The sequence below is a fragment of the Elgaria multicarinata genome, chromosome 5 (genome assembly GCF_023053635.1).
Source record: "Elgaria multicarinata webbii isolate HBS135686 ecotype San Diego chromosome 5, rElgMul1.1.pri, whole genome shotgun sequence".
Taxonomy (NCBI): Eukaryota; Metazoa; Chordata; class Lepidosauria; order Squamata; family Anguidae; genus Elgaria; species Elgaria multicarinata.
Window position 1 is genome coordinate 133,412,679 of NC_086175.1, and position 14,773 is coordinate 133,427,451.

The 14,773-nt window shown below is 44.2% G+C and overlaps 1 protein-coding gene across 2 annotated transcripts in view; it reads left to right on the plus strand.

The window, feature by feature from the left end:
* Positions 1-14,562, plus strand: part of RAB6A (RAB6A, member RAS oncogene family) — an 84,802-nt gene extending 70,240 nt beyond the window's left edge. For both annotated transcript variants that reach the window (XM_063127297.1, XM_063127296.1), the window contains exons 5-8: positions 2,957-3,068; positions 4,577-4,670; positions 9,489-9,555; positions 12,532-14,562. In XM_063127297.1, coding sequence (XP_062983367.1) covers positions 2,957-3,068; positions 4,577-4,670; positions 9,489-9,555; positions 12,532-12,596 — 338 coding nt within the window. In that variant the 3' untranslated portion in view covers positions 12,597-14,562. The remainder of the gene's footprint in view (positions 1-2,956; positions 3,069-4,576; positions 4,671-9,488; positions 9,556-12,531) is intronic.
* The last annotated feature ends 211 nt before the right edge of the window (positions 14,563-14,773 follow it).

Here is a 14,773-nt window from a genome sequence, read left to right on the forward strand (position 1 = left end):
TGCCTGAACAAACCACAGAGGTTTTGCCCAAAGGTGCGTTTGGATTTTCACACTTGAAGCAAAATCTCGACCGTTTTTCTCTTCCATTTTTCACTTCTTTTCCCACCCCACCACTCCCACATATGTGTGTGTGTGTGTTCAGAACTCCTGAAAAGCAGCTGACCTCATCACTATCTTAGTTCATCTGCTGTTCTGTGGGTGTCACTGTCACGTGTTTGGCTTTTTCTGCAAATGGTGGTTCCCAAATGGAGCTTCTCTACTGAGGTCATTGCTGTTTGCTTCTTCCTTGTTCCTAATAGCTGGGTCTGAGCACCAAGAGTTGTATCTTCCTCCTCCTCTCATATACCACAAGAATGTCTTTTTTCCTAATTAGTTTTGCTCTTTCATTTCCTAGTAAAGTACGCTCATTTTTAAGAACTCAATCTCCACTTTAAAGACAAATGAAAAATACTAGTAAGCATTTTTGGGGGGAAACCAGTTGCCAGGAAGTTAAACTTCTTTTCTTCGTTTCAAATCACCTGTGTGGCGTAATTGAATGGAATACGAATTGCATGCAACTTCAAGACAGCTGGCATTTAAGCATAAAGGTCAGAAGAATTAGGGTCTTCCCATAAAATGAAATTTCTAATCAGCTAGGCTTAGCCTGAATAGACATGATCTATAAGCTCTTTAGTTTCTGATGAATCCAGTGTCCCCAAGCATGAACGAAAAGAAACATTTTGTGCTAATGAGAGGTGGGCAGGCAAACTGTTGGTGTATTTTTCAAACTGAGGATGTATGTTATTCCATGCTGAATAGTTGCCACCGAAGTCCAGCAAAGTTTTGGGTTTGGGTCCCATCACTGCGCTGATGATACACAGGTCTGTGTGTCTTTTTCATCTGATGCTGAGGAAGCTGTGGACATTATGGAAAGGATGTGCTCCAACAAATTGAGGCTTAATCCAGGCAAGACAGAGGCACTGTTGGTCAGTACACAAACCAATCGGGGATTGGGGGTGCAGCCTGTTCTGGATGGGGTTGCATTTCCTCTGAAGGATCCAGTTCTCAGCGTGGAGGTGCTTCTGGACCTGGTGTTGCTCTCGGAGAGTGGACCTCCTTCCTGGAGAAGGCAGATCTGGCCGCAGAGATCCATGCCTTCATTGCCTCTTCTTTGGATTACTGTAACACACTTTATGTGGGATGGCCCCTGAAAAGTGTTCGGAAATTACAGCTAGTGCAAATGGGGTGGCCAGATTGATCAACTAGACTGGTTTCCAGTTTGTTTCTGGGTGTAATTCAAAGTGATGGCTCTTACCTATAAAGCTGTAAATGGTTTGGGGCCAGGATATTTGAAAGACCACCTCTTCTTATATGAACCTGCCCATGGTTTAAGATCTGCTTTGAAGACCCCGCTGTATATCCCACCACCAAGAGAAACTAGGTTGGTGGGAACACAGGACAGGGCCTCTTCTGTGGCTGCACCACAGTTGTGGAATGTCTTCCCCAGGGACGTTAGACTGAATTCCATGCTTATTACGTGGGCCAATAAAACTTTTGTTTTTGTTCTATATGGCCTTTGGATTATTTTCAATGTAATTTAATCCTTCTCTCTGTTTTTTCTTGTTTTTAATCTATTTGTGATATTCTTTTTTTAAGAAATTAAATTTTAAGCTGCCTTGGGGGGAGCTTTTTTTGGGTGAAGGGCAACTCATAAATAATTTCATAAATACATACCTTCCAAGTGAACGTTCTCTATTTAAGTCTAGGGAAACAGCCAGCCTTGGATAACCTGATGTGGAAATAGGCCAACGTTGACCTCTTGCAGCAGAAACAGTTTCTAGGCCATGGTGCCTGTCTTGCTCACAACTAGGCCTGAGCTAAGTTCTTGTAATAGTTCAGGCTCTGACAGTGACTTGCCCTGAAACCTTGCCAAAAACCCATCGTGCCGAGACGCTGCTCTTGCTGAGAACCTCCTCTCTCCAGGATTGTTCTGTCTCGTAATTTAATTGTTGCTTGCATTTGGCTTTAATTGCCTTGAACTGCCATGGTAGCTCTCTCATTGGTAGAAAATGGGCATAAAAATACAAACCAATGAACTGTCCCAAAAGAGATTTGATGGGAATGAGCCCATGCCCAGCACCCCAGGTGTGGTTATCATCTTTTACTGCTTCTCAGGTCATTCTGGGCAGGTGTGATGGACATGGCTCCACACCTGCCCACTTCTTTTGTATCCATCACTGACCGCCTCCCCCCAAAAAGAGAAAATTCCTGAAGGTTTTTCTGGGTGGAGACAGTTTGGTTTATAAGGAAGATGAAGAAGAAGAAGAAGAAGAAGAAGAGAACAAATCTAGAAATATTCTTGTGTTGTCCAATGCAAAGCTTCTGTTTCTATCAATGTATTCAGTTACTCCATAGAGGTTTTTTTAAAGAAGACAAATTAACAAATGATTAAGAAGCACGAAGTATAAGTTACTTTTATACTGTTAACATTCCACGAGGAGCCTTCTATTTGGTGACCCATAGTTTGTGCTTAAGCAGATATTAATGGGAATGTTGGTAGCAGTGCTTTATAACGTTTTGGTATTTAGTGTGGTGGGTCTCCCTAAGGCAGCCTTCCTCAACCTGGGGCGCTCCAGATGTGTTGGACTACAACTCCCAGAATGCCCCAGCCTGCTGGCTGGGGCATTCTGGGAGATGCAGTCCAACACATCTGGAGCGCCCCAGGTTGAGGAAGGCTGCCCTAAGGGGAGACATGTTGCTTCCGTAGCAATGCCAGACTAGTTTATTATTGGGTATTGAGTGCTGGGAGCCCCACCCCCTTGTTGAGAAGCCTATCACCAGACACACCAAAATCTTGATCAGCCTCTGACACAGATGACTCGGAGCAACAGACACGAAAGCTTTGCCTGTGATAAGAATGCTGCAAGCCTTATAGTATAAGGTGACTTTCACCTTCTTGTTTACTTTTCCTTCCTAGATGTAAACTCATTCCAGCAAACCACAAAATGGATTGATGATGTCAGAACGGAAAGAGGTAGTGATGTCATCATAATGCTAGTTGGAAACAAAACAGATCTAGCAGATAAGAGGTAAGGAGATTCATTCCTTGCCTTTGTGGCCAGCCTGAACACCTTTTATTGAAAAAGACTATTGTGTTGTTAGAGCTTCAAAACTGAGTTTTTAGCCGAAACTACAATGATGCAAGATATGCTTCGTGGGCTGTATGCGCCTCCAGACAAGGGAAGATGTATAATTGGAGTCCTGAGAAGCAGAACTTTCATCTCGTTAACAAGCAAAGGCTTCTGCTCCTTGTGTCTCTGGGGTTAATGTGGAGACCCTGACAGCTATGGATCTTAAACGTATTTGCTCTTTAGCACATGAGACGTGTACCTTTCAGTATCAGAGTGTTCCGTCTGTCAGTTTGCAAGTGGAGAAATGGAATATTCCTAACACACCAAGAATACTTTTTTAGATATGAATTTCCTCTGAGTGTACAGCTAGGATGGACCTAGACCTCTGTAGTGACAGCAGGAGTCTCCCCCTGCCTTCCTTCTGTTCCTAGGAATATTCCATGCTATTGTCGAATAAGTTGATTATCTGCTTGTGCCTGAGATATTTCCCTAGTTTTAGCAGATGCTTTGCTTTTAATATCGCCTTGTTCTTTTTGCCAACTGAATGTGAAATGCATTTGTTGCCTCTGTGTAACCTACAAGTATAGATCAGCTTTCCAACCTGACACCCTCCAGATGTTTGGGGCTGCAACTCCCATCATCCCCAGCCACACATGCCCACTGGACTGTTGATAGATGAGAGTTGTAGTCCCAATACATCTGGAAGGCTGGTGTAGATGATCTCAAGAGACACTTCCAGGGTATTATGAGAGAAATAACTACCCTGATGGCTAAAAGAAATCAAAGCTGTGGATAAGAATAAGCTAATACAGGCTATGCACTTGAAGACACCAAACCTCCATGCGAGATTTAGGAAGCTTTCCGAAAGACATATTTCTCGTTTCAGTATCCACCACGAGCTCTTGCCTTATCCTTTTAAAACTCTTTATACCTTTGCCTCCAGCCTATCTCTTCCCTTATTCCCATGATGTTCCTACCTGTTGTATTTTTGCTCATTCTGCGCAACCTCCCCAACCCCCTTCCTGCTCTCTGAAAATCTCTTTGCCTTTTCCCACTTGCTGCCCTGTATACCAGGAGCCGCCTTCCAGAAAAAGCCTCATGGGACCGCCATATTCTTACTCCAAACACTGGCACAACAGTGAAGCCTTTGGCTTAATCCCCGGGTCCTTATCCCCTCCTGAAATATGCATTCCTTGCTACTTATACCTCCTCCTCTTCAAAAAAAATAACGTGGATTACAGGTTGCCTGTCTCTCCTGTTACATCATTTTGTACATTGACAGTGCTATAAGCATAGGCTTTACTAGTTCATGCTAATGGACAGGGCCTGTCTTGAATCAACTAGTAGCAGTTATGAGACTGGTTTTTTGGTGTGTGTGTGTGTGTGTGTGCGCGCGGAGGGGGCCCAGCCAAAATCACTGGTGCCTGTAATGCTATCCTAGTCAATGTCTTCCTTTTCCCCCCCAGGCAAGTGTCTATCGAGGAAGGGGAGAGGAAAGCCAAAGAGCTGAATGTAATGTTTATTGAAACTAGCGCAAAGGCAGGATACAATGTAAAACAGGTAAGGCATCCTCCCAAGATGTGGTGTTTCCAACTTTGAACATCTGCAGCCACATCAGAACATGTGGGACTGGTTTTTTACAACATTTTTGGTTTTTACTAGAATGTTGGTGCTTGCTTGCTTGCTTGCTTTATGTGTCCTGCAGTTAGGCGCATGGACAATTGGTTGTCAAACGGCTAGTCATTCCATGGTAACGCAGTCAAATTTAGGATTAGATCAACTTATATCCAGAAAAAAGGCTGAACAGATCTTACAAAGTGGCCCTTAAAACAGCAGACTAGCATGCAGTGTTGGAGAAAACCACCTTGCATTTTTAATGCTTCTATCCCTCATGGTAACTCAAAGGAAACTTTGCAGACAATGATACATAACCAAAGGGGTTTGGTGACAGTGGTGTGAAATGCCTGTAGTTCATCAGGTTTCTTGTCTTGTTTGTTCTCTTTGAGTTTGTTCTCTTTTTTCTCGGTTCCTACGATACAACTAGTGGCCCATAGAACTTTTGCTTACTATGAGGTGTTTTGTAAGCAGTAGAAAAGGGTGGAGTGTAGCATTTTGGACTATGTCACCAGTGGGGTATATGTGAGCTGCAGGTGTGCAAGATGGGTTACAACATCTTGAGATAGGTTGGCCTACATTATAATGCTTTTTCTCAGGAACAACTTGTAAGTTCTTTGCCACTCAGAATTGTAGTAAGAGTCTGTGGTGGATTCATCAGTTGGTGACTGCGACTTAGCAGTAAAAACACAAAAATTGCTTGCTGTGTATTGGCCCTGGTTAGGCCTCATCTAGAGTATTGCGTGCAGTTCTGGGCTGCACAATTCAAGAAGGACGCAGACAAGCTGGAGCGTGTTCAGAGGAGGGCAACCAGGATGATCAGGGGTCTGGAAACAAAGCCCTATGAAGAGAGACTGAAAGAACTGGGAAAGTTTAGCCTGGAGAAGAGAAGATTGAGGGGAGACATGATTATTTATTTATTTGTTTATTACATTTATATACCGCCCCACAGCCGAAGCTCTCTGGGCGGTTTGCAACAGTTAAAAATAGTAAACATTAAAAACATGATTCCGTGTCCTGCACTCTGGGAGGATCGAGAAGAGATCCTGGCGCTCCTCTGTGTGACAACCTTTCAAGACTTTGAAGAGTGCTCTCATGTCTCCCCTCAATCTTCTCTTCTCCAGGCTAAACAGGCCCAGTTCTTTCAGTCTCTCTTCATAGGGCTTTGTTTCCAGACCCCTGATCATCCTGGTTGCCCTCCTCTGAACACCCTCCAGCTTGTCTGCGTCCTTCTTGAACTGTGGAGCCCAGAAGTGGACAAGATACTCAAGGGTATTGAGGGCCAGGATCTCTTCTCGATCATCCCAGTGTCGAATAGACTGGGTACCTCATATGATTTGGAAGCTACACATCCCAAAATAGCATTTGCCTTTCTTGCAGTCATATCGCACTGTTGGCTCATATTCAGCTTGTGATCTACAACAATTTCAAGATCCTTCTCTCTTGTGGTATTGCTGAGCCAAGTATCCCCCATCTTGTAACTGTAAGGTCAAGAGGAGCATAATTTAAAAGCTCCTTCCTAAATTAAGGTTGCATGTAACATGGAGGGTTTTCTTTTCTTATTTCTTTTTGTTGGCTTTAAATTGGAAATGTTTACCAAAAAGGATTATTTCTATTTTTAAAAAACAATGGTTTTTAACGTTTTACACCATGACACCCCCTTTATTATTCTCTTTCCTGGCTTCCATTATTAGATATTTATTTATATTGTATAAAGTTTTAAGAATGTACTTCTCATCTGTAAATCTCTAGATGAACTTGTGCTACCATATCTCCGTGCTAGAACTGAAATTCAGAATTCCTTTCTTTACTTTTTTTTTGCCTAGCTTTGACATCACATCTTTCTATTCTCTTTATTTCTCTATCCCTTTTGTCTTCATCTTACTAGATTAATACTAGGAACAGTTGGGTATTTTAAGTATTATAAACCACTTAATACATTATAGAAATACAAATTTTAAAAAATCTAGAAATGTGCATTTTACATCCGCATTAACATCAACCAACCGAAGAGCACCAATAGTGTCTGTATGAAAATGTCAGTGGGAATTATGTTTACATCACATTGCCTCTTTTTTGATATACAAATTTGTATCTGCTACATATATCTCACATGGAAGCTTACTTTTCAATGCTGTGAGTAAAAAATCTTCCAAGATGCTACTGCCTAGCTGAACATGAGGACAGATGGTACCTCCTACCTTGGAGCAAAATTGGTGGTACAAGTCTCACTGTTTTCATTCAGTTATGTAAAAAGGTGCATTCAGCCTGATAGCCTCGTGTTTCCCTCTGGGGGAATCAGAGGGCTGAATCAGGTCATCATCTATGGAGCTGGACAGAAGAATTTGAAAAAAGTAATAATCACCACTTCCCAAAGTTAAGGTTGCTATTATCAAGCCTTTGCAGTAGGGTGGACCGCATCCTTAAGGAGCTTCTATTTCCGTACACAGACATTTAGGGGTTGTTCTATGCTTTTAATGCAACTTATCGAGAAACCCAAATCTGTATAAAGCTCTGGAAAGGAGGCTTGTTCGGTTTGGTGGTTTTGCAGCCTCACTTTGTAAACGTTGGCTTGGAAGTAACACCCCCCTGAATGGAGAAACATTTCTCCTCCTGGAAAAGTGTGCAGAGGACTCCGGTGCGCAGGGGGAAATTGCCTGGCATCGGACAGGCAGGGTCAGGAGGCAACGAGACAAGGTGTGGTGACCGCCTTGCGTGGCTGGCTGCAGGCTGCACCTTCGGACGCGTGCGTGGGGGAGGATCGCATGGGGCGGCAGAGGGGCTGGGCTCTGTTTCCAGAGGCCCTGAATTGGAAATGGGCCTTCCGCTTCCAACCCTGCCGGCCCGCTGACTGACTTTCCTTAGTGAGTGGCGGGGACACGCCTGCCCGCATTGCCAGTGCGCTGTCTCTTTAAGACCTTGACTCCAGGTCTTAAAGAGAGGCAGCGCACTGATGATGCAGCGCACGCGTGTCCCCGCCACCTAACCTGCCTCACAGGGTTGTTGTTGTGAGAATAACATGGAGAAGAGGAGGGTTATGTACGCCGCCCTGGGTTCCTTGGAGGAAAAAAGGTGGGATGTCCGTACTCCAGGAAATAAAGCCAGACTGCTCATTTGAGGGAATGGTATTAAGGGCAAAACTGAAGTACTTTGGCCACATAATGAGAAGACAGGATACCCTGGAGAAGAGGCTGATGCTAGGGAAAGTGGAAGGCAAAAGGAAGAGGGGCCGGCCGAGGGCAAGATGGATGGATGATATTCTGGGGGTGACAGACTTGACCTTGGGGGAGCTAGGGGTGGCAACGGCCGACAGAAAGCTCTGGCGTGGGCTGGTCCATGAAGTCACGAAGAGTCGGAAGCGACTGAACGAATAAACAACGACAAAAAATAAATGTAATTCATAAATAATTACCTTCCTCTCTCTCGGCTTGGCCAGCATCAGTGGCTACGTCCTCCTTTGGGAACATTGGTCATGATAGCAGAGCTGGGTGAGTCCCGCTTGCCCTGCCGCCGAGTCTGGCTTTCCAGGAATCTCTCCTTTTAAACTTGTCATGCTTGCCAAAAAAGGGGGCTTGAAAGCCCGCATGCTACGCCTGCTGCAAGCGCAGGAAGCAAAGGAGTCCTGGGGGAAGTTGGCTGGGAGACGCAATAAAGACACAACTTAATGAAAAGCTGCAGTGGGGTCAGGCATAGCCAAGTCTTTTTCGGTTTTGCACTGTGGCAGATGGCATATAAACAGCGATACGGCAACAAATAATGCTGAGCTGCACACTTGTAGGATGAAGCCGCGCTATTCTCTTGCCACGTTAGTGTGCCCTCTTGCTGTGTGAAAATCCAGAGCCCAGGGAGATAAAATAAAACGGGCACTGAAGGTGAAGGGAAGAACCCTGGAGGGTGAAGGCCTTAAATTCCCCATACAGCTTTCTGGCTCTCTGTAATGTTTCCCTAATTGGATTTATTCCTGCATGCTCTGACTGGTAAATCTACTTTGACTTGACTTGCTTCCCAAATTCCCCCTCTGTAGCATAGAAATTTTGGAGCGGAACCTAGCCTAAGGCATAATTTTGTTCCCAGCTTAAATATAACGAAGCGATTACTGCATTTTTAAATGCCAGTTGTCGGCAGCTGGATTTAAATGCAGCAATCCAATTGGTTCCTGTCAAGTGACTTCCACTTCTGGGGAAAATCCGTCACTTTTTAACGATAACTTTCTAAGTACTGGCAAAGGCAGCAGGACGGAGGAGTCGCTGGTGATGCGGTCCCCTGGAGACACTGTGCAGGTTTTTGGAGTGAGACTCACAATGGAAGCTATGAGTTGGGATAATAGCTCAAGGAGGATGCAGGCCAAGGTGTGTTCAGATATTTTTACTATTAGTCAAGGAGATGCTCCAATCTCCCTGACGAACAGTGATCGTTTCCTGGATCTGCTTGTACCCCTAAGTGCTACGCTTGACCATCAAACCTCTTCATCTCTCCCATGAAAAAGGCGGTGAGTGTAAGTTTCATTAAGATGGTATGTGTTAGGGGCCCTCTTTTGGTCTGGATGCCAAAGCGTCCAGGCGCTTGGGAAGAATGCACCTTTTTTCTCCATTGTCGGCTTGGAATGTGGCCAGGAGTTCTTAAAGCACAGGGGCGCCCTGTCCCCAGGCAAGAGCATCTATTCCTCCTCATACGATGTTGTCCTGCCTGCCGATATTGGTCACTGCACCTCTGATTTGCTTTTTCTGGTTTCTTTCCCGCTCCAACCCCGCATCCCCCTCCCAGCTTTTCCGACGTGTGGCTGCTGCCTTACCTGGAATGGAAAGCACGCAGGACAAAAGCAGAGAAGACAGTATCCTTTTTGCCAGTTGCTGGATTGAGTAGGACCGTGAGTATGGAGGACCAGGGGATTCAGAAGGCATTGCTTTTTGAATGATGGGAGTGACGGGAAGCGAAGACCGGTTACTTGCACGACGGGTAGAAAGTGGATTACTCAAAGAGAGTGGTTACCATCGCACGGGTAGATCTTTGAAGGGGACTCCGGGTGGTGGTGTTGGAGCACTTGGGTTGTGCATTTGAGCCGGAGTGCCAGGGCAGTGATGTTCCAAAGTGCATGAGCACATTCAAGGAAGAACCTGCAGAGCAATTAAAACTTCCGGACGGTTCAAGCAAGTAAGGCAAGCCGCAGCTTTGCTGCAAGAAGCCACCAAGCCTTCAGAGTTCACTAGCCAGTTTACTCTGGAGGGAAATTGTTGCTCCATCCCAAACGTAATGAGTGGCATGAAGCAAAACCCATGTTTATTTTATTTATTTATTTATTTATTGCATTTTTATGCCGCCCAATAGCCGAAGCGCTGTAGGCGGTTCACAAAAATTAAAACCATAATAAAACAACCAACAGGTTAAAAGCACAAATACAAAAGACAGTATAAAAAGCACAACCAGGATAAAACCACGCAGCAAAATTGATGTAAGATTAAAATACAGAGTTAGAACAGTAAAATTGAAATTTCAGTTAAAATTAAGTGTTAAAATACTGAGAATAAAAAGGTCTTCAGCTGGTGACGAAAGGAGTACAGTGTAGGCGCCAGGCAGACCTCTCTGGGGAGCTCATTCCACAGCCGGGGTGCCACAGCGGAGAAAGCCCTCCTCCTGGTAGCCACCTGCCTCACTTCCTTTGGCAGGGGCTCACGGAGAAGGACCCCTGTGGATGATCTTAAGGTCCGGGCAGGTACTTACGGGAGGAGGCGTTCTTTCAGATAGCCTGGCCCCAAACCGTTTAGGGCTTTAAATGTCAATATCAGCACTTTAAATCTGCCCGGACCTGGACCGGCAGCCAATGAAGCTGGATAAGGACTGGCGTAATGTGACCTTGCCGGCCAGTCCCTGTTAGTAACCGTGCTGCCCTGTTTAGTACCAGCTGAAGTTTCCAGACTGTTTTGAAAGGCAGCCCCACATATAACACATTGCAGTAATCCAAACGAGAGGTTATCAGAGCATGGATAACTCATATGATGAGTTGTTTGTTGAAATAGTGTAGGGTATCACTCCCAATGGGTCTGGGGGGGGGGGGGGGAATATGTAAGACCATACAATAAGAAATGCCTCTTGGTTTCACTTAGCCCCAGCTAAGATGCCAGAAGATAAAGGACATGATCATCCTTTATGCATTTATTTATTTTTACAGGGGAAAAATCAGGGACGCAGTTTTTTTGGGCATGGAGTTACAGTGCTAAGGGGAAATGGTGTAGCTATGAACCTGTGCACTAAAAAACAGATATTCTTTATTCCCTAGCACTGACTGATGTTTAGAATGCTGTGAAAGGTCAACTTTATGGGACTAAGTTTTGTCTTCAAATGTAAGTTCAGAGGCCACTTGTAACTGGGCCTCTAGTAGAGTGTAAAAAAGGAAAGGAAAGGAACCTCTCGTGCAAGCACTGAGTCATTACTGACTCCTAGAGGGACGCCTGCTCTCGCTGACGTTTTCTTGGCAGACTTCGTAGCGGGGTGGTTTGCCATTGCCTTCCCCAGTTGTGGCTAACTTTCCCCCAGCTAGCTGGGTACTCATTTTACCAGCCTCAGAAGGATGGAAGGCTGAGTCGCCCTGAGCTGGCTGCCTGAGAACCAGCTTCCGCTGGGATCGAGCTCAGGCCGTGGGGCGAGCGTAGATAGCCAAAAAAATTCTGAATCTTGAGCTGTCCTCTTAAAGTATGCATGGACTAAGAAGAACTTCTGGTCAATTCCCTTGTCACTGCTCTGCCCAGGCTACTTATTTTAGTTTGAGAACTTAATTGTAAATATTAACCACAATTACATCACAGAACCACAATTGTGGTTCTGTGATGTATTTGCTCTCATCAGATTGATAAAGGTGGCATTTATAACAAGCCAGGCTGGAAGGTGTGTGTGTCCAAAGTTCTAGGCTAGTTTTGCCATGTGTGTCGTCATATGCACAGAATTTCAATTTTTTAAACCTGTTAAGGGCACACGAAAACATCAAGTAGGAAAGAGGGCAGTGTGGAACAGGTAGTTCAACTTTGAAACAATGGAAAGTGTCATGTATGACAGAAACAGTGCTAAAAATGTTGCACACAGCAGATCACAGTCTGAATTTTATTCCTGCAGTGATGCTGGGGCTAGGATGATCATATGAAGAGGAGGACGGGGCTCCTGTATCTTTAACAGTTGTATTGAAAAGGGAATTTCAGCAGGTGTCATTTGTATATACGGAGAACCTGGTGACATTCCCTCTTCATCACAACAGTTAAAGCTGCAGGTGCCCTGCCCTCTTTTAAATCTGCTCACTCTAGTATAGCTCCTGCAGCTTTAACTGTAATGATGAAGAGGGAATTTCACCAGGTTCTCCATATATACAAATGACACCTGCTGAAATTCTCTATGCAACTGTTAAAGGTACATGAGCCCTGTCCTCCTTTTCAAATGGTCACCCTAGCTGGGGCGATGAAGAGAAACTCTGCCCTTGTGCTGAATCATTCTTCTTTTAATTAAAAGGGCTGACTTTTCCCCTCTCTAATGCATCAAGGATATGGTAGATGAGAAGCCAGGAATGGGGGTCGAGGGGGTCGCTTGCCCTTTGAACTGATTGAAGGGACGCACCTTGCATTCTAAAGGTGCGGGGTGTGAGACCCTCAGATCCAAAGTCCAAAATGGCCTTACTCCACCCCTGGCCTGTGATGCTCGTCCTGAACGTTGGTCTTCTAATGAAATCTCCCGGGGGGGGGGGGGACACATTTAGGCGGATGAGGTGCTGGGTCTTCTTCCTGTTCCTGATTTTATTTCCCTTAACTTCTCTCCCCTCTCCCACCAGTGATCGACATCAAACTTGAAAAGCCTCAAGAGCCACCAGTCAGTGAAGGGGGCTGTTCGTGCTAATAGTCTGTTGCTTTTCTCTCCCCCCTTCACCAGACCATCACTGCTCCTCCCTCCCTTCCTCCCTCCCTCCCTCCCTCCCTCGACTCATTGACAGCAGTGTAAACTATTGGCTTGTCCTCTCCCCACCCCTGTCCGTCACGTAGCACGGTTCATCATTGCTGCCTGTCTCGTGAAGATGATCTGTTAGCTTCACAAGCACAAAGGAAAGTCAGTGTCTTCGTTATTTAGAAGGAGATTTTCGAAAGAGCCAAAACTGTCCTAAGCATGTTCCGACCATTCTTAAAGAAACAACCAGAAATATAGGTACATATTTGGTAAACCTTTGTTCCTATATATATATATATATCAATATTGCACTTTTTTGAAATAATGGAGATGGGGGTAAACATGTTTGGATTTGATGAAAAGGGATGTGCAGGGTAGAAAAAGCAGCGCCCAGGGCAAATGGTGGGGCGCGGTCGTGAGATGTAAGCCTGTGCGTTTGCAAAACCAAAAAGAAAAAGCCTGCTTTGCCTTTTGAACCAAGATCCTCTGGCCCTTTTTTTTAAAAAAAACCACAAAACAATAGCTTTTGGGAAATGGAAAGTTAGCTATTGCATTTTATTTTATTTTATTATTTGCAGCCTTCTATGGTGTGGACAAACAGCTTCCTGGCAGCTGCTAATAAGATGCTGTTGGTAGGGGGCAAGGTTTCAGATACCCATTGCGGAATTTAGAAACCTTCCTTTCTACCATATAGTACCCCCACAGAACAAATCCACGAATTCACAATGCACCTTTTGGCTATTGCATTGGGGGTGGAATGTCTTCAAAATGAGGTGAGGGAGAAGGTACAGAAGTTTTAAGCAGGGCTCTGGCATTAAAGACTTATTTGGTTAAGCTGAATCAATCTCCAGAAAGAGGCGCACAAGTTACTGCATTTTGAAAACCCGATATATAGTTAATGAGGAGGAAGAAGGGGCAGAGCAAGAAAAGGATATTCCTGCTAAATGAGGGAAGGGGGGGGGAATTTACTTGTCAAAGCAGATTTTAAAAGTCCCTTAGATGATGAAGGGAACGTAAGATGGAAACAAAACTTACAATTATGCAGATTTTTGCCTTTGTTTTCAGCAATTTTTTTTTTTACGTTGGGTCTTCAGAGTCTAGTATATTCGTTAGTTCTGCGTACTTTGGTTAAATAACTGGTTGTTTAGTATTACGTTTAACTGAACTACAATTAACAATGGTTTCTTTCAATATTTATTTCTTTGCTTGATTATTATTATTATTATTATTATTTTTTAACTGTGTTCCAGGGTTTTTATTTTTTGAGGGATTTGTTAAACCGTTTAGCGCTTTGGCGACGTCACAAGGTGTAGCTAGCTGAGAAACACGTGGACACCCATTCACACACTCACTCTAGAAGTGCACTCTCTTAATCTGTACTAGTCATTGTGAAGTTGCTGTGTAAGTTAACACAAATGTAAATACGTTGTTTGCAGGAAGAGTCATTTTGTAACTGGGGAGGGGGGTACAATACAAGAAAGGCTTCATGAGTCTCCCTTTTCTAAGTGATAGCCTCGCCCTGCCCCCCCGCCTGAATCCCCTCCATTTTAGGGGAATTGCCCCTCCCCAGGAGTCCCGGCTTTGGACGCGGAGGCCTCTCTTTTCCTGCATTGTGCAACTGGAATAGCAAATTCATTACTTTGACCTGAGTTTTCAACAACTTTGCATATACCAGTAACGTCATGTTAAAGGACAGAATAAGACATACAAATGCTTTTAATGCAATATTGAAAAGGTGGTTTTTTTTGGTTTTTTCTTTTCTTTCTTTTCTCTTTTATCGAATTAGCATGTCTATAAATAAGTGTTTAAATATGGCAACGGATGATCTTATCCTAAAAAGAAACTAAAGGAGACCAGGCTACTTTTCCTGTATTGTTGTATTCTATGTGTGCAAAGATTAAAAACGACGACGACGATCCATCTTGCTGCTTTTTAATATTGAGTTTTCCGTGGCTTTGGGTTATTAAAGCAATGAAATGTGTACACGGGTTGGATTTTTTAAACATGCACAGAATTTTTTGCTTCCAATAAAGTATCTAATCAAAACACTAAGAACAAAAAGACTTTCATCTCTGTTCATTTTACTTGGGCCCCATGTGCTTGCTTTTATTCTTCACCGCTTTGCTTCCAGG